Below are 20,690 nucleotides of genomic sequence, written 5' to 3'. Positions count from 1 at the left end.
GTGTTATGTTTTGCGGCTCCAGACTATTTTTCTTTAGTGGAAGAGGAGGCAAAATGGCTCTTTTGATAGTAAAAGTTGCTGACCCCTGGCCTAAACCCCTGATACAATTGTGCAAAATGTGATATTCCATAGAGCAAATAAGTAAAATAAGTTGTATAGTCTCCTACAAAATTTCTGCCCACACAAAATCTCCTTCTTTGTGATATCTGCAGCTTCCATAGCTCCATACTAAGCACTGGTAATCCAATTATACTTTTGCTGTCAGTTTTGTTTACATAAGCAAAATAAGTGTTATTCCCCTTCATCCAGATAAAATATTGTTGAACTTTTTGGGAAAATGTTTCCTGTGCCTATGAGTTATAAATAAAACTAAAAAAACATAACACGTCTTGTGCTTTTAACATTGCATGAGAAACTTTTAATACAATATATTACTACTAAAGTATGATAAAAAAAAAAGAAACTTAACATTAAGTTACCATTAAAAATACAGAGAGTGACTTGTTTGAAAATTCTCAAATATCTTTTATGCCAGGCTCAGTGTGCCATTTTTTCATAATGTAATAATATTCCATAATATAATATGATGTTGATGCTCTCAAAAAGCAGTCATGCTTAGGTGACCAATGTCTGCCTATATATCTACTAATAGGGAACATTTTTCTTTCTTCAGCATATTCGTACAGCAAGCCTTGATATGTTTAAATTCAAAATTGTATTTTTATGTTTTTTTTTAGATCAATGGTTCAAAGGGTCCTGTTGGAACAAGTAATATTCAAGAGCATTTGCTAACATATGATCTATCAGTATTTAAATCACTTTGTCAAGTAGAGGTAAGAAATATACCAAGTTTTCATAATGTATGCAGCACTGATTTTTTTGTTTGTTTTTTTATTGTAGTCTGATATTGAATAGTTATAGGAGTGACACTCCTATTTTCTGGTTCTTGATTGTGTTAATTTCTCAACTTTCTATACTAGCAAAAGAATTACACTCCCGTGATACAATGCATTCTATCACTTGTAAAATTTGTCAAAAATCTGGAACTTTGAAAGATCTACAAAGTTTTGCCAGATAAAATTATCTCACTTGGGTTGGATATATCTGTTCTCCATATAACTTATCACAACCCAAGTTGCTATGTAATATATGGCATTGAGTTACCTTTAAGCCAAAGTGAGCCTAAATTTTTTTTTTTTTTTTTACGTCATCATATAATGCCTATGACAAAAGGTTTGGGTGTTTACTCATCTCTGTAAAGCTACGTACACACGGCAGATTTTTATCGCCCGATAATCGGCATCGGCCAATTATCGGGCGAAAATCTTCCGTGTGTACAGTCGGTGTCGTCCATCGTCCGGACGACCGACCTGCCGGATCCACGGACGATGGACGACAGCCGATCGTAATGAAAGGGAAGGGGAGAGCGCGCAGCAGGGTGCCGCTCCGTCGCTCTCCCCCCTCCCCTCTCCATAGAGCATGAACGGTGCTGTATGTACAGCACCGTTCATGCATCGTGCACTCCCTTGTCGTTGGAAAGGATCGTGAAAGATCCTTTCCAACGACAAAAATTGCAAGTGTGTACGCAGCTTAAGGGGGTAGGAAGTGCATTCAACTAATATAATTAACTAATTTAATTAGGAAATTTAGCCAAAAGGACTTAACCTGGCTTTTAAAATTCCCATGCCACCACGGGGATAAGACAGAAAACTTAGCTTTACAAATTACCTCTAAAGCCACCACATCACTGTTAACTAGCTGCTGTATGTAGTCAACACTTCAGGTAAGAAATGAATATCCCCTCCCCCCCCCCCCAAAGTGAGAGGAATTAATTTCTTATATATGATGGTCACCAGAATATCTCTCTCTATTAAAATATTTCCTTTCTTGCAGAAAACCTTAAATTCTAGGTTTCCCCTTACATTCTTTCTCAATTACATTGGTCAGAGTGGGGAATCTGCCCAGTGGCTCCCAGATGTCTATAAAAAAAAATGGCAGAGGACCTGATTCTACCCTACATTATTTATTCTTGATTCAGGAAGTGTACAATTTGAGAAGCATTCTCTATATTACTAAATGCGTGAGGTGCTCTATTAATGTTAGGTCCTCTCTTCTAGATTAGATGTGAAAGCTGGAGGGCATTCTTGTCAATGCTAAAATCAAGTGTACCAGATATAGAAAAGGTCCCAGCTTTACCCTAGAAATAGAAAGTACTGTGTTTAGATCAGATCTTATCTTACATTCTAAATATGGAAAGTAATAGATGGAAAAGAAATTTCATCTTTCACACCAATTCAAAAAAAAATTTTACATGTAGAAGTGGAAAGTACTGGATTTAGAAGAGGTCCCATTTTACAATCTAGTTATAGTAAGTACTGGATGTCTCCTTCTGCACTAGATACATGATGTGCTAATAATAGAAGAGTCCCAAATGTTGGAAACTCATTTCGCTCTACGCTTCTATAGTGGTTACCCAAGGTGCTGCAAGTTGGAGCATTCCTGTCCTTCTGTAAACCATTCCTAATAGAGTTCTTGGTGTCTGTACTAGACAAGAGATTTTGGGGAATCATTCTTTGTTGGTGAGAGGGCAAATCAATTTTTGTTAGATTAGATACAGGAGGTACAGAAGAATACAAGAATCCTTATGTTCTATGATAGTTAAAGGATAGTTAGAGGTTCTAATTTAGGATAATTTCTGCCTTCAGTGCTAGAAGTCAATGTACACGATTTACATGTATAAGAAAGACGCTTTAGTTGTGTGCTGGGGATGAGAGATTTGGATGACATCCTCATTTTTTATTTTTAGGTGAATTTGATGCACGGTATTGTAGAGGTCACGTTTTATTCACAGTAATGCGTAATACCAAATAAAATCAGGAATAATAAATTCAGGAAGTGCTGTATATTGCATGAACTTTCTTTGTTTCCTGCAGTTGCTCATGGGTCGGCACTAAATAAACTTTCAATAACCTTGTGATAATTACATTTTCTGTTTGCTAGTTTTTGTTTTTCTGTTTCTGCAGGGATCTCTTTCATATATTTATGTGGTCTCAGAAATAGTGAATATGTTCCAGGAAAAGTAATAATCTGTCTAACAAAACAGCTGACTCGATCAGCAGAATTCACTTAAGCTGCACTTTTGTTTTAAGCAGTCAGCACAGATAATTAGCTAATAATTCAGGAAATGTCAACCATTGTACTCAGTAAACAGAACTTGAACATGCTCTTATACTAATATTCTGTCTTTCAGATCTGCCATTCTGATGCAAGACTAATCGAAGGATTCACTTCCTGCAAGAAAACATTGGAAACTATGACTGTTCAGTTTTCAGCATCGTCAATGAAGGTGGTGTTCTTTCTATTTCTTAAAGAAAGTAAAGTTATCTTTCTTGTAGTAAAATATGTAACCATCAATCAAGTCCATGCCATGCGATTTGTATATTCAGTTCCTGTAGTCTACAGAATTCAAACAAAATCTTCTGACGGACACTGGTGTAACATACTCAAGAACCACATTTCAGATAACACGGTCATTTTCTGTTGCCTTTAAAAGCAGAACTAAAATCGGCTCTCCTCAGTGCCTTTCTAACGCATTCACCCTATCTTACTCTGGGATTAGGTCTTCAGGCATCTTGTTTGGCCAGGCCGGAATGACGCAATTCTTGCTCATTCATTCCTGGCACCCATGTATACCTAGTTTACACACTAAATTGTGCATGTGCAGTTGAGTATACCCTCAGCAGAAAATTGCAAACAGACAGGTTTGTTATTTTTATTGCAGGAGGTCCCTTCTGCTATTAAGAGCTGCCTGTTTTTTAGTTCCAACAGCTCAGACCTATGTACTGTTCAGAAGTACTTGTGTACTGCCCATGGGTAACATTTGATTGGCCATGTCACTTTTACTCTCTTAGATGAGATCAGAATTGTCAGTTTCTGGAAATAAGATGTATCAGAAATTGAGGGCTCCGTCTCTCCTCACCATGTGATGTAGCTAGTTTATAGCATCTAAATGAACCATAGGACGATTTGTCTAAATCACTGTTTTATATGTAAATAAACTAAAAAAAAGTTTAGCTAAACTACACAGATTGTCAATCCTACATTAAATATTTGACAAATATGTATACACAGTTATGTATACACAGTAACCGTGCAACCCCTATCTAGCTGTAGGGAAAATTATAAGTAACTAAGAGAGAGCTGTACCCAAACCCAGCCCCTGGGGAGTTTCATGCCCTGTAATGGTTACTTGTTTTATTATGTCACTGATTTATATACTGCTCCCTGTAAGCGCTACCCCAACACCAGGTAACCCCGGGTGCAAAGACTTGCACCTGAATCATGAGAGCAATTCTCATTTGCATATATTGGTGGGGTTTGAACCTAAGTGGTACCAGCATCTTTAGATTTTGCTTATTTTTTTTTTTTTTTTTAGATCTATGAATTTTACATTTTGACTGACATCTAAATAAATGTTTTATGACTTCAGGGGTAAACATCTGGGCATTGTGCTTTTTAAAATTGCTTTCTTAAAAAGGAATATACAGAATAGTTGTTTAGACCTTGCTTATCTGCATACCTATTCCAACTGAGTTACTCAGACATTGTGTTTATGTGTGTGTGTGTGTGTGTGTGTGTGTATATATATATATATATATATATATATATATATATATATATATATATATATATAAATAATGTAGTCTTTTAAGTAAATTTTGTTCTGCCATTCTTGTGGTACAAAAGTTCACCACTCTGTTGTGGATTATCTTTACTGATGAAGAGGTATCACTTAACAAATGACAAGTGTTTTTTTGTTTTTTTAATTGCGGCTGTTAGCTAATGAATACGGAAAGTTCCTTTTCTGTATAATTTGCTAAAGCTTGGTGAAAATGTGCACATATCTTAAAGATTAGCTATACAGACGTATTTTTTTGTGGGCAAAATAGTAAACATCTATTTCATCCAATTATTTAGAGGTTCCCAAGAGATTTATTTTGACAATGAATAAAATCATAATAATTGTTGACTTGCAACTTAAGCTGAAGGAGAATTTGTGTTTAGGACATCCTGGTACCTGAGGCTCTAGAATTTGATCATTGGGAAGCGGAAGGTGCAACTTCAGACTGTCCCATAACAGCCATAGTTCCCAAATGGAGTGCCCTGACCACTGTGGATATGAGCCACAATCAAATCTCTTGTATTGATGACTCTGTGGTAAGACGCTGCATTCATTTCTGGAGAAAACATTTACATAATAGATTGCCTTTTCACATGCCTTGTATTACATGTGTTGTGTTCTGTCCCTTTGTTTACAGAAAATTGCTCCAGAAATAGAGTTCCTGGCCTTAAGTCATAATAACATATCCTCCATAGAAAATTTGCAGGTAAGTGTTCTCTAGTGGAGAAGAATATTTGTATTGATAAATTGTAGACATATTTTGAATACTTATGTGTTTAAAGCGATTGGCTTTAAATAAACTAGCCAAGTAATATGCTGGCACTAAATAAGCACTGCTTAAAAATAATAATATTAATAATAATAAGCTTTTGCAAGAACCTAATATTTGAATATGAATTAATATTGTGCAGTCACAGAATTCTCTAATGCTTCATTTTGCTTATTTATTTATTTATTTATTTGAATCTACAATTTTGGTGGTCAGAGGTCAGAAGTCTAAACTGTTGCTTATCATTTTGCTCCTTGGGGTCAGTTTATAAATCAGTGAATCTGACATTCCCTTTGAGAGAGAGCTTGGGAACAGAATTTATAAAAGCTATTTACGTATAAGATCTCCATTTTTGTTTTGGGAAAATTAAAGTCGTAGATATTATCTATGATTATAATTTATGCACAGATCTTTAGTGCACAGAACCTCTGTTGTAAAATGTTAGTATAAGTAGCGTGTGACTGACTGATCAGTTGTTTTTCTAGAGAGAATTCTGAGCATTCATCTCCACCCTATATTGACTTTTGAGGGTGAACATGTGGCATTAGGAATTTAATTTGTGTCCTATGGCCTGAGTTTGTGGTTGAACTTTAGACAACAATCTTATTGTATGTGCTTTTTAAACAAGCTCTCCCACTGATTCCAGTCTGTATCAGCACTGAACAGTTCAGTTTGGAATCCCATATCCAAAGCAGTTTGCATTCAGATTGCTCTGGCCCTTGACTTGCTGGCCCCTTCCCCCCCTTTGCTTTCCTTCCTATCTGCAATGCTGATTCTGTGGTCTTCTTATATTCTTATCTCCTTGACAGGCTGTGCACTGTAAAAAGATTATGTCTCTTGAATGTACTGATCTCTTCTCATTGTATACTTAAGCTACGTACACACGTCAGATTTTTATCGCCCGATAATCGGCATCGGCCAATTATCGGGCGAAAATCTCCCGTGTGTACAGTCGGTGTCGTCCATCGTCCGGACCTGCCGGATCCACGGACGATGGACGACAGCCAATCGTAATGAAAGTGAAGGGGAGAGCGCGCAGCAGGGTGCCGCTCCGTCGCTCTCCCCCTCCCCTCTCCATAGAGCATGAACGGTGCTGTATGTACAGCAACGTTCATGCATCGTGCACTCCCTTGTCGTTGGAAAGGATCGTGAAAGATCCTTTCCAACGACAAAAATTGGCAGTGTGTACGCAGCTTTAGTTGACATACTGACCCAACCTTGCTCCCATGTTAAATATTTGCCTCTACCTAAAAGTAAACCATTTTCTTACATTATTTACAGGATAAGTTTGGGTGCTTTATATTATATAATGTTATTGTGTTAAAATATTATCTTATTTTTCTGTAGCACTTGTACAACCTGATTCACTTGGATGTGTCATTCAACAAGCTCTCTGGATTAGAAGGCATTCATTCAAGGATTGGGAATATCAAAACACTTAATTTAGCTGGAAACCTGCTAGAAAATCTCAAGGGGCTCAATAAATTGTACTCGCTAGTCAACCTGGATTTAAGCAACAACAAGATTGCTCAGGTAGTCCAACTTGTTCTTTGCATTTTAGGTGGTCAGGAAAATGTGAATTGGGGTTTGCAAACCTTTATATTGTAACTTTACATTGATATGGTGAGATTTGTTTTTACATCGTCCTGTTTGTATGATGCATGTCTGACACCACAATATAAAGGATGGTTCCTCCTCTCACAGCAGAAGTCCTAACGGATGGTAGACTTCTACGGTACTAGGAGAACATAGCTGGTTTTTCTTGATGCAAATAAAAAATAGCTTTTATAGCTGGTGTTACTAGCTGTTTATACATGATTCCGAAGGTGGGAGATGCTATGATATTTCTGTGGAAAATGTGTGGTTATTTCTCCTAAAACCTAGCTTAAATACTCTTCCTGATTAAGTGATGGGCGTTCTTTGAGAACCATTCCACTTTTATCCTGATAGAAATGCTTACATGTACCTTTACTTCTAGAAAATATATTATCTTCCTGTTGTCTTATGCAGTGATTTCTTATGTTACTATGTTTCCAGGTGTTGAGTATCTGTCATTTTTGTACTTTTACACAGGTTGATGAAATAAAAAATATTGGAAACCTCCCGTGCTTAGAAAATTTGATTCTGACCGACAACCCTGTGACAATTATTCCTGATTACAGAACCAAAGTTCTTGCACAGTTTGGTGACAGAGCTGCAGAGGTAAGATCATTATCAGACACTGAAGAAGATCTTAATCCGTACAAAAATCAGGATTGCAATAGCTGGGCGAAGGATAAGAGAATACTCTCCTCCTTTCCAAGTTTCTGATTTCACAAAATAAAATGTCATGCTCAGTTCACCTATGTGATCTACAGAACCCTTTAATTTCCTTCACACTATTAGAGGGTTCTGTAGATCACAGAGGTGAACTGGGCATGACTAAAAACACTGGACACCACTGTCAGGCAAGATCAACAGAATTTTTTACTCACACTAAAAAAACAATTTTGGTAGTATATTTTAGACAAAAATATAGTTTACATAGACTTCTTATTATCTTTTAATCCTTCTTTTATTTGTGTGTTAAAATTAGGAATCAGACACTCTGGGCCTGATTTATTGAAGCTCTCCAAGGCTGAAGAGGATACATGTTCATCAGTGAAGCTGAATAATCCAGAAAACCTATTAGTAGAAGTAATTTGCTTTGGTTTACTGGAGAAATTTCAGGTTTACTAGATCACCCAGCTTCAGTGCTGAAAGTGTATTCACCGCAGCCTTGGAGAGCTTTATTAAATCAGGGCCTCTGACTCAAGTGGAACATTGTTTGCAAATAGAAACCGTGGAAGGCAAGATGTTTTATAGTGATCTCCTAAATAATTTAGGAGGCCTTTTTAATTTTAAGGCCTGCTTTTTTACATTGCATTACACTTCTATTTATTATCAACATTACCTTAGTGTGTGAAAGTTGTCCTAATTTTTTGTAAACATTACAATATTTTTTTCTGCTTTCAGTTAGAACTTAAAAATTATTTCTCATTGTTAAACAGCAGGTATTGCCCTAGTTTGACACCTGCTAGACAGTGTTGGCTTTCATTAGTGTAATGGTGTCTCTGAGGCTGCTGAACCATGTGGAGATGGTCTGTTTTTTTTTTTTTTTTTGTTTTTTTTTTAGGCCATAACTGAATGATACTGAGAGCGAATCCTGCAAATCAGTTGTTTTTCCATATTCTGAGAAGGGCAACCCAATAAGACTTCCAAAATGTAAAACCACTTAGTTCAGTTTGTGTTTAAAATGTTTATGAAGCATGGTCTGTATGCCAGCTAAGTTCAGCTAAAGATGTAATTTTATTGTAAGACAGTAGAGAAAAGGTGGCCATACACTAGTCCATGGGTTTACAACCAGTGTATTCAATATCTCCTTGACATCAATTTTTTACATGGGTATCACTATGCAGAGCCAGCAGTGACCCATGTACCTCTATAATAAAGGAAACCGAAGAGGCAAATATACAGAGGTGCTTCTACTGGATAAAATACACATTCTTCATGAAGTATATGACTTTGCTAACCACTGGGAAAATTAGGTTATGTGCACAGTAAAGCCAAGACTGGTAAATATTTTCCATCTTGCCTCCCTACCCAAATTTTTCCATTCCCCCATCCACCTTCTTTTTTCTTTACCCCATTCACCTTCTTTCTTCTTTCCCCCAATCCTCCTTTCTCCTTTTCTAACACTTCATGCTATCTTATTTTTATTTTTTTTCTGGAAGGGTTTAAACTGTCCCTATCCTCGGTTCTGGGTTTTCTTTTTCCTAATTCTCTCTTTAATTTATTGATAGCTCAGGGCTCTGGGAAGAACATTTTATTTTAAGAAAGACAAATGACATCCTGAACTGTTTAACATCCTGAATATGTAAAGTTGATGTCACGCACACCCTGGCTCTGAACAACTGATTTCATTTTCCTAACACTGTTTAAAATAATATGTATTAAAATAAAAGACATTCTCTTCTTTTCTCCTCCCGTTTCTCATCTTGTTCCTGCCACCCCTTCATTCTCTTTATTTCTATGCTTTTCTCCCCTTTATTTTCAGAAATGTAAACTTTGTGTAAAATGAAAGAAAGGGGTGATATCTAGCTAGCCTGTACACACGTCACATTTCTATTGCTGGAAAAAATCTTTTGTGATCATTTCCAGCTGCACTACAATGAATGAGTGTTGTACATACACCACTGTTAAGATCTCTGGATGGGAGGAGGACAAGCAGGGGCACCCACTGCAGTCTACCCCATAGGACATTACTGCGGCAGTCATCTCCAGTCCATAGTTTGGTGATCTTCTACAGTAAACTGCTATAGGGCTTCAGGGGACCGCTGTATGCCCACTAGATGTCCAGCCAAGGCGATCATTAACATTTACCAGGATTGGTTAGCATGAGAGGCTGTTGATTCAGATTCTGCTCAGTGCGAGTTCCTGTACCTTGAACAAGTTTAAATAGCTCCGTATGACACTGTAGTTTGCTCGTAATAATTTCAGGGAAATTGCTCTTGAAATGAAAATGTCTTGTTGTGCATATTACTATATGAAGAAACAAGATTGGGTCTTCTGTTCTTGCTTTGTGAAATTAGAATTGTTCATAATTCAGCACTTTCTTATTCAGGTTTGCTTGGACAATACTGCCACAACAGAAAAAGAATTGGACACTGTCGAAGTCCTAAAAGCAATCCAGAAAGCAAAAGACGCAAAAAATAGAATGAATAATACTGATAAAAAGGTATAACGAAGGACCAGTTTTCTAAAACTGGTATTTTTAAAATGTTTATATTACACCGTTGTTTAGTTACCGATATCTTCCATTAGTGCCAGAAAATGTTGCTGTCATATTTGTATTTTATTATAACCTCTGTTATACATTAGCAGTAGGGGATGTATTATTTTAATTCTTATAACCTCTCTGTTATACATTAGCAGTAGGGGATGTATTATTTTAATTATTATAACCTCTCTGTTATACATTAGCAGTAGGGGATGTATTATTTTAATTCTTATAACCTCTCTGTTATACATTAGCAGTAGGGGATGTATTATTTTAATTATTATAACCTCTCTGTTATACATTAGCAGTAGGGGATGTATTATTTTAATTCTGTAGTGAAAGACATGCATTATCAGAGCATTGTGTTTGATGGTGCACTGGAAGCTTTTTAAAGATTCATTCCAATCAATACTGAAATGTAAACTTTGGCTTCAGTACTCATGACAGGTTTACTGATAATTGCCAGAGAATTATTTTCAGGGTAATGCTGTCTCTCTTTGGACCTTTACCATCCATATACGACTGATAACTTTTAACATGCATATAAAGTGTAAACTATTTTTAGTTTTTTTTTAAATAAGAAATTTCTAAAACACAAATGTTATTGTGAATATATTGACTCCAGATTTGTAACTTTATATTAAGAGAGAGAAAACATATTAGGGTTAACAGGCCTTTGAATATATTTTGCAATTTACCTAAGTGGGTTCATTTGTACAAATTACTGTAGCCACATAGTATAGTTTGGTTCATACAAACCATCTATATAGTATTTTATATAACTGTAATATTACTGCCATACTTCCAGTATTTTATATAGTAATAACTTTTTTTCAGAAGTTGTGTATGTCTTCATTTTTGAATACCTAATTATTGTTTTTCTCTAAAAAGGTTCAAATGGTATACTTATGAAAGGCACAACCTGCTAACCTATCTGTGCCAGGCCTCTCAGTAGTAGAACCATTGTTTGGCCATTTCTTTACTCGATGGGGAAAAGTAGTCCTGAACTAATAAAAAAAAAAAGACATGACTCCCATGTCCCATTGTAAAATTATTCTGCTGTCAGGCTTGATGATGTATTGAAGCTTTAGACACCACATAGCGCCTTATGTTTCAGAATGTTCCTTATAAGACTTTGAGGAATTTTTAAACCTCTACTCATTACTTTCACATTTTCAGAGTAGGTTTAAATCTGAGTAGCCGCTGTATCTGATGCAATATTAAATAATGTGGAAGGTTTGTATTTAAGTAGCTCCACCATTGCAGGCAAAGTAATAAGAAGTCAATTTACTATTGTTCATTCATTTTTTATCTTATTGCTTTTCTAATTAAAATGAATAATTCACATACTTGCATCTTACGTATTTCTGGAAGTATTTTTACCACATCAAATTATTTTTACCACTAACAGTCTTGTTCTCAGGAACTGAAAGGTTATATATGAAACATTATTTGTAAAGTTTTCTTCTTTCCCTAACACCTCACAGTTATCACAGTACTTAGTACTAGTAAGCGTATTATAGGAGCATATAGGAAGAGAACAGATTTATGATCATTTTTATGATTTTTGCATACAACAAAAAGATTCAGAAGTCAGTAATATGACAGGCAGAAAACATAAAATGTGATAAAATCTTACAGTTCTAAAATTTACTAAAAAATGCAGGAGGGTAAAATACTATAAACTGTGTGTTTTTCTTTAGTTACTTGATAACTATTCGCTGTTTAAGTGACCCTGACACTTGGCCAAAAAAAAAAAAAAAAAATCAGGTTCTCTGTAAAGCAAGGCACATATTAATTACCTGTGTTGTGGGTGGCATCTACAAACTTGGGTGTCTTGTTGAGTTACTGCCGCCACTTGTATGTAACACTTCCAAGTGTTTCTGATGTCCAGCTGTGCATTATGGTTTCATATGGTAGTTCACTATCAGTGCTGTGATGTACTCTTAGGTTTATGTGAACTTGTATAGAGAATACACAAATTCTCATTCTGCATAACTGAACCATTTTAACTTAAAGTGGGGTTAAACCACTATACAACTTTCTGTACTGATTTGCCATAGTGTGCATTCATGCATTTGCATATTCGCACACTTTGGCAGATGCCAGCGCTTCCATCTTTACCAGGGTTTTTTTCTGGGTTTTAAATTTTCAGATATCATCCTCAGCTGGGTCAGGGTGACATATTTCCCACAGTTATACTAGCTTTGTGTACTCAAATAGAAAAATAATGCTGACCGGCAGGGAAAAACATATACCAAGGAGACGTCATACTCTCTTCTGTCATTAAAAAGGATGTCTGTCAATGCTTTTTCTGCTTCAAAATATAAAATACCTTACTCATTTCTGTAGGATTAGCCTTTTCTAAGTACCTTTATATTGATAATGGCACCTGACTTTCTCCACATTTCATGGATAAGCTACATCAGCAGCCATTCCACTGTCCAGTAAGTGGATCTTAGTGATGAGGGAATGACAACTGTTGTAATCAGCAACAGCAATGAAGCAAAAAAAGATGATTGTCAGGGTAGAAGAGCATGCAGTCACCATGTCACATAGCACTCTGTGTTTCATCACCACTTCTGCTCTTATTTCTATGTAGCCATGAGGAAGGCGGCATTAAACGGGCCCATAGGGCCTGTCACGTAGCTCCTGTTCAGCACTGTTGCTCCAATGTTGGCACAAGGCAGGTACATTTACATGAGAGATAAGCAAGTGTGTATGCATGTATGTGATTACAGTGTGTGTGTGTGTGTGTGTGTGTGTGTGTGTTCACAAGGGTACTGCTGTGTTCCAATAATGAAAAGTAATGCTAAAATGTATCCTAAGGACTGCTATGAGCTGGGCTGCATCTACATATGATTCATGCATTATATACTCCTAACCCCAGCAAACACTATCCTACATACATCTGAAACCTACACTATGTACGTTGCACATACCTGATCTGAGCTGTCCTTACCAGGAACAGAGTTTACCCAGGTTCTTTGTTAGATTACCCCTTTAAGTCCCTTCCACTACATTTTGGTCACACCCGTCATTCACCTACACACATTACTAAATTACTTTTCTGAGGGTTCCCCAGATCCTTCACAATCCTAACAATTTCCTGGGAGGGCCAATCCAATGTTTTGCTGGAGGCCCCACTGATTTGTAGTTATGCCGCTACTAGCAGATATCATGTAGTGTCTGCATTTAGGTAGGACTTTTTGTTTTAATTGGTTAGACTCACTTTAAACACAATGATTTTTGCAGGTGAAAGCTTTTCATACATTTATTTATCATACCACATACCAATGTCCCTGCACATTTCAGGGGGAGCAGCAAATCTTTCATATTTTGCCTTTTGATTAAATATAATAAATATCAGGCAGGCCTGTGTGTAGTCACCTTTAATCTCAGTTGCACTCCTTTAAAAAAAAAAAAAAAAAATCTTAGTATCAGTATTGAAAAAATATATATGAAGCTGAATTATTTGCACATCTTTATGTACAGTATTTTTTATTGATTGATTAGTAGTTTTAGTAGTGTTAAATATCTAAAAAAATGTGTTTTGTCCAAAACCGTGTCATTTTTAAGATGTAAAGATGTAAAAGCCTGCATGAGATAAATAAACAGGAATGTCTGGATTTACTGGGTGTGTTTGTACAATGGTGGTTCTTATGCTTGTCTAAACCCAAAAATTGCATTTTAAGTACTTCAGCTTCTCCTGCAGTGAACCCCATTGATACAGAATGGTGTATAGTCAGGGCTCCTGTTAAAAGAATTAAATCTGTTGCTTGTTGGTTACATTTTTGTTCATTAAATTGTATTAGTATCTTCCCAAAAAAGCCATGGAAGTGAAGGTGTTGGGCTACATACACATGTGCAATAATTATCGTGGGAAACAAATTATTATTATGATTATTTTAAATGTAAATTAGCCTCCAATCCCAGATTTTATTATGATTACTGTTCAGAGTGATACTTCTCTGTCCATAATATGTATAGTATAAATATAAAAATCTGACTTTTGTCATTTTGTTAATATTGCTTGTTTGTTGTGACCACTAATGTTTTTAAATTTTATGTTAAAAGTTGTATATTGTAAAATGACTGTGCTCTTTAAACATTATACAAAATAAAAAACATACAAAACAATACAAATCGGTGTGGGTTTTCACTATTTTTAGTAGCAAAGCAGGGAGTAAACCACATCAAGGTGCAAAAAGGACAACCCTATATATGCCCTTCCATAGGGAAACAAATGTATTGTCATTTCAGCATTTTGAGTATATACCTGTAAAAGAAATCTTTTCAATGTAAAAAAATCTTATGTGTAGTACATGTTAATGTTTTACATTTTTGGGGGGATTTTTTTGTAAAATATATTTTTATATAAATTCATGGGGGAATCCATATCTTCTTATAATAATCTGATGCATATGTAACAGTTGTAATTTACTAATTACTGCTCCTTCACACAGTGTAGGACCTGGTTGTCCAGCTCCTTGACATTGAGCACTTCCTGTGAGTGATATCTTATTTTAAATGCCCCAAAATACCAAGACAGATTATGGCAGTGTGTTAACTGCACATGGATTGCAAAAAGGTAATCTGTTGATTCTAAAGTGATTGGGAACTCATTAAATCAGAACAAAAAGCAAAGCTACACTTTTTAGGCACATTTGGAGTGCCATTCTAAACGAATAGCAACACATCAAGAGCCCAATTTATTAAAGTTCCCCAAGACTTGAGAAGATAATCATGGGAAAACCTGGATGATCCAGCAAATCTAGAGTTAATTTCTTAAATTTATGGCGAATGTTTTCAATCAGTAGGCCTGATTTATTAAAGCTCCCCAATGCTGGATAGGATACACTTTCATCATTGAAGCTGGGTGATCTGGCAAACCTGGAATTGATCTGGTCCAGGATTCAAAACATTTGCTAACAAATAGCAAATTACTTTTAAGAAATCCATTACAGGTTTGTCAGATCACACAGCTTCACTGATGAAAGTGTATCCTCTCCAACCTTAGATAGCTTTAATAAATCATGCCCAATTTATTCCAGGGTTATATGATCATTTGGGCTCATGGTAGTCTTTCTTCTCCTTTGTTGAAGAGCTTTAATAAATCTGCCCCATTGACTAAATCCATTACAGGGTTGCAGGATCACCCAGATTCACCCATGGTAGTTTCTTCCCCAGTGTTGGCGGGCTTTAATATATCAGGCCCCATGTGTTGCCATATTAAACCAGCACAGTTCTAGTAGCCAGTCTACCCTGCTAAAATAGTCTGTGGCTAGTTTAAAAATCATTTATTTTTAAAATGTATGAAAACAACCTGGTGAACATTGTGCTAATACCTCAAAATATATGTAATATTAAATATATTTTGCTTTAATGTTTGTTTCTGGTCTGTAGCTTTTATGAGTATTCACTGCCTGTGTTAGTTTTTCAGTGTTTTTGTGCATGTTTATGGTGTGTGTGTCTTGCTGGGTGAAAGCATTTTAGGATAGTTCATAAACATATAGCAAGGTTTTCCTGAGGGGCCGTGTATTGCCAAAGGCAGACAAGAAAGAACTAGAGCTAATAGTGTTCAGCAAAACCAACAGTGAGTGTAGCTGTCTGTACAGATAAGTGCTTTGCAGCAGTGCTGACCATAAACAGTTGCAAATGGATGGTACTGTTCTGCATCGTGCCTTGACCACGGTTCTGTGCTTGTGCATATGTAACAACATGCCCTGCAAATAAATTAAGCTGAATTGCTTAGAAATAGGACCATGATCACCCAAAATCTTAAAGATTAATTAGAATGTGTTTGAAGACGCTTGCACCAAGAAGCAGTGAAACACAACCATTGTGCTCTGGGAATAGATATAATTATATTTTTATCTGGAAAGAGGATTGTGAAAAATGTACTCAATACTAATGTAATTGTTTACATCAAGCTAATCTTTTACGTACTTCCATGGGAAATGCTTAGTGATGAAATGAATAAGTCCTGTTCTTACGATATTGTAGTATTCAATTCTAATTCGTATAGTAATATATGTATTAGTATAGGATTCTAATTATATAATTATAGTTTATTTTTTTTACTGTTTATTTGCCTAAGTGTGGATCAAGTTGCAATCACCCTTAAAATGATAGTTTTTTTTTTCTTTTGTAAATTTGAAGCGTGTATACACGAGAGCAATGGTTTTCACATGGCTCACAGCGGTCGGTAGCACACAGTCAACTGAAGATTTTGCCTGATTTTCTCATCACTGTACCATATTTTGTAAGCCATATTGTTTAGATAAATCATAATTGTTATCAAGTTTTATTATACCTAAACATTACATTAACTTTTTTTGGCTGTAGACAAGGTAATAAACAATAAAGGATTATAGTCCGTTTACATATCAAAGTGAATTATCCCCTTGCATCGGATAATTTGCTTAGTAAATGAGATGAAGCTTTGCTTACCTAAGCTTAGGCTTAGGTAAGTAAAGCTTTATCTCATTTACAAAGCAAAATATCCGTGTAAGGGAATATGCAAGGGAAATCGTTGGTGTTATAAGTGTTGCTTATGTTGGTTTTGAGACATCAGTAGCAAGGTTGTTTTTCCTTCTGCTTGCTCAAAAAAGATCATATTAAAAGTATCAGTCTGTTGAATGTAAAATAACAAATGTCTTTCTTTATTATGTAGAAGTCACCAAAGCTTGTAATGGCCACTGTGATTTTCAATAAATTTGTTTTCTAGAAGCAATATCTCGCCAGTGACATTCACAAGAGTTATAACGTGTATCGGTAGCAACATAGTTCATTACATTTAATCTTGTATCATTGCTCTTCTTACTTTGGGGTGCTGTAGATCTGTTGATTGCAGAGTAATATATCAATCATCCTCAGAATAGCCAATTTGTATTGCCAAGATAACTTTGCATGTCCATGGAAAATTGCTTCCTATAGGCAAAGAAAGTATCATACAAGCACAATCCGTTGTTCCCAGGGGAGAAATCCTTCCTGTATTTTGATCCATTAATTTACTAGGCTACCTCTGACCTACTGTCCTACCATAGAAAATCAGATTGATCAGTACTGCCTTACATTTTAATAATAAACAAATTGTGCATGTTTGCTATACACCAGTAAATAGCATTGCTTTGTGAGATGATTTATAATGTTATTATGCAACTAACTGTAATTCAGCAAATTACACCATATCTCTTCCTTAAATTGTTGTCTTTAGTGTTGTTGTGTTTCACTCTTCTCATATTCTTATATCACTTTATTTGTCAGATGAGTGAGGACTTCCGGCTCACTGCTTCCAGCTCTTCTTTTCCTGCAAATGCTTGCTCTTCTGTTTCTCGGCCTGTTATCTCCAGTCAAGGTAATCATGTATGTATCTTCTGGCTCCAGCTACTGTCCCTTCTCAAAACACTTACTAGTCAATCCGCAGGGACATTTATTCCTATAGTAGGTATTGGTTCTGACCATAAATATGTGTAACAGTATATCAAATATATTTACTTTAAAGTTCCATTTCACACTGTAATTACCAGGTTAAAGCATTAAACCAATGACTGTTTTCAAGACACAAGATTGACTTTCTAGGTCAACTAGACTAGGTTGAATAAAGAACTATATTTAGGTAGGTGAAAAAATAAAGAGCACATGGAGTGTCCGTTTTCCTTTTTTTTTGGTCCTAGAATACAAAGCTCTGAATTGCCTATGCCAGCACTCACATAAACAGACCCAAGCAATAGGGCCAATGATACCAAGACAGATCACATGGTTTATAAAGGTGGAATTTTTCAGTTTTCATGTTTTCAGGACATCCTTTTTTTTTTTTGCTTTAAAACTTTTTTTTGAGAACTTTGTTATGAGCTAGCCCATATCCGTCATTTTTTTTTAGTCATGGCGGTGCACAATATTGGTTTATTCTCAGAGAATATGTAGCATTCAATCGTTGGTCAGTTGGATACATTTTCAGCAGCACTTTGCATTGGTTTTCATGCTGCGATGTGTTGTATTGATCTACTAATTGTTGTTAATATATATCTATGTGTACCACATAAATTCATCACAACCATTGTTGGATTGTGCTATCCAATGACCATTCTACAGCTATACAAGTATCCGCACTTGTCATACGAGACAGAAATGTGTTTGAGAAGCGGTAAGAATTCAGTACATCAGCTGGAAACATAAAAAATGTACTATTTCCATGCAGACCACAGGTAAATGTAAACAACAGACTCATCAATCTCCCCCAGAATAGTGATCTGCAACCAGCGGAAAGCACCAACAGCAATAAAAAAAAACACACACTACAAAAAACACAATGATCTTTTGATAGTTACCTAACTAAAATGATAGTCAAATCCAAGAACAAAATACTGAATTCTTAACTATAGAAATATATGTTGATCTTGCCAGAAATGCATTATCCTTTTTGCTTTATGTGAAATAATACACATTTTCCTTCAAGCTATATTTTGTAAAGTACACATCCCCCTGCCAATCATGTAATAGAGATTAATAGAGGAAGGTCTGTAACCCAAATCGTGCCTATTATAACAACTATGACTCCTTCTATAGATAGTGCACTGAGTGTGTTGTTAGCCTAGGAATTAAAGTGTGTTATTCACACAAGTGAAAATAAAATAAAAGAGTCTCATAAAGTAACTTTATGTAATTACAACATGGAAACCTGAATCTACATCACACTTCTGTCTTGAACATTGGATCAAAATGTTCTACATGCTATTAAAGGGTTTATAATAAAAGGTGATATTCTAATTATGGTGTCAAAATCCATTTACCCCAAACAGCTTTCCATAGGCCTCAGAAAGTACAATTATGGTCAAAAAGGAGTTCCATTAAAACTGTTCTGTAAAACCTTGGTTGTGGTGCCAGTAATCTGAGGCTAAATACTTTGTTGAGAAATAATTCACAGGTCCAAGTGATTTTTCTACTGTAGGGGACACAAAAGTATACCTATCCTCTTCCTTACCAGTACTTTCCACCCTGAGGGTTTTCACACTTTTACACCTCCTTCTAACATTCTATTTATAAAAAAATTGCATTTTTCTATTCTATGAGAAAACATTGCCCTTTCGTTACCACTCCAAACTTATAGACCATAACTGCTTAGTTACAATTCTTAGTCTCCAGTTCAGCCAACAAGCATAGCGTTTTCTTGATTGTGGTTCAGGGCTCACTATGCCAGTCCTGTCTATTGTCTTTTGACTATGACCACTGTCATAGTCAGTGGTAGGCTAATGTGCAATTTTTTTGTTTTTTTTTTTTACCCTGCTCTCTCCAATCTTTAGTAGTCCCTGACTAGAGACCAAGACAGACACTACCAGTGTTTAGCTGCAGACAATGACGTAGCCTAAAAACACTCTATTGCTGCTCTATATGTTCAGTAGTGATTGTCCTTTTGGCAAACCCTTAGTCTACGTACACACGTCCAAAGGTTCTCGTCTGATAATCGGCACAGGGCCAGTATCGGACGAGAATCTGGTGTGTGTACAGCGCCCGCCGTCCATCGTCCAAACGACCATTCTGGCGGATCCATGGATGAGGAACAATCTTAATGAAAGTGAAGGGAGGGAGCGTGCAGCGTGGTGCTGCTCCGTCGTTCTCCCCCTCCCCTCTCCATAGAGCAGAACTGTACTGTATATGTATAGCACTCGTTCATGCATCGTGCAGTCCTTAGTCATTGGAAAGGATCGTGAAAGATCCTTTCAAGCGACAATTATTGCACGTGTGTATGTAGCTTTACTGAAGGTAACATGGGAGAATGGCTATGCTTTTCCCCTACCACTGTGTCATTCATTACAGACTCGGGTACGAGAAGTCCTTTAAGGCCATAAGATTTAGTTTTATGTTATCCCTTCAAGAGGTTTTTTCACCTCCAACCCTCTAAAAAGATATGAATTGCTTTAGCAATGAAAGGAGGCAAAGATTAAAGTGCATGTCTAGCCATAACATGTTTTATTCGTTTTGGGTTGAGTGGTGAAAGGTTACAGCTCCTGACAGATTTTTACTGCTATCCATGACTTTGCTTCCTGTCTGATTGACCACATTTTAAAAGACCGGAAGTAAACGGAACTCTCCAATAGCAATACAGATCGTAAGAAAAACACTAGTGTAAGAAATGCCCAACACCCCTGTTAGATTTTTATTTCTGTCTGGGCCAGGTTTGCAGATAGTTACTTCCTGCCTGGTAATCCCATTGTCTAGAGGACAGAAAGTGAGTGAAATTCTAACAGATCTAGATAACAAAAAAACCTGAAAGGAGATCTCACCTTTCCTCACTCTTTCTAAAATTAGGATAAAAAGTTTTGGCTGGACATAAACTATGTAAATAAGGTAAGTGGTGTACAGTTTTATGGGATCTGTGTAGATCAGTGACTCAAAAAAAGAAGTTTGAACTTTGGGTAAGGCATGCCGTTTCTCCAGTT

General features: G+C 36.1%; 1 protein-coding gene across 2 annotated transcripts in view; it reads left to right on the top strand.

The window, feature by feature from the left end:
• The window catches only part of NISCH (nischarin), a 50,046-nt gene that overhangs the window by 11,083 nt on the left and 18,273 nt on the right, over positions 1-20,690 (top strand). Inside the window, exons 6-13 of one of the 2 annotated variants that reach the window (XR_011922024.1) lie at positions 738-833; positions 3,251-3,346; positions 5,065-5,217; positions 5,319-5,387; positions 6,798-6,983; positions 7,524-7,652; positions 10,093-10,206; positions 17,518-17,616. Coding sequence is in view for 1 of the 2 variants with exons in the window: in XM_072421044.1 (XP_072277145.1) it covers positions 738-833; positions 3,251-3,346; positions 5,065-5,217; positions 5,319-5,387; positions 6,798-6,983; positions 7,524-7,652; positions 10,093-10,206; positions 17,518-17,608 (934 nt within the window). In the remaining variant the exon portion in view is untranslated. The remainder of the gene's footprint in view (positions 1-737; positions 834-3,250; positions 3,347-5,064; positions 5,218-5,318; positions 5,388-6,797; positions 6,984-7,523; positions 7,653-10,092; positions 10,207-17,517; positions 17,617-20,690) is intronic. The other variant, XM_072421044.1, reaches the window with a different exon arrangement.

The sequence above is a fragment of the Pyxicephalus adspersus genome, chromosome 8 (genome assembly GCF_032062135.1).
Source record: "Pyxicephalus adspersus chromosome 8, UCB_Pads_2.0, whole genome shotgun sequence".
Taxonomy (NCBI): Eukaryota; Metazoa; Chordata; class Amphibia; order Anura; family Pyxicephalidae; genus Pyxicephalus; species Pyxicephalus adspersus.
The sequence above is the reverse complement of the archived record's forward strand: the minus strand, read 5'-3'. Positions and strand labels throughout refer to the sequence as shown.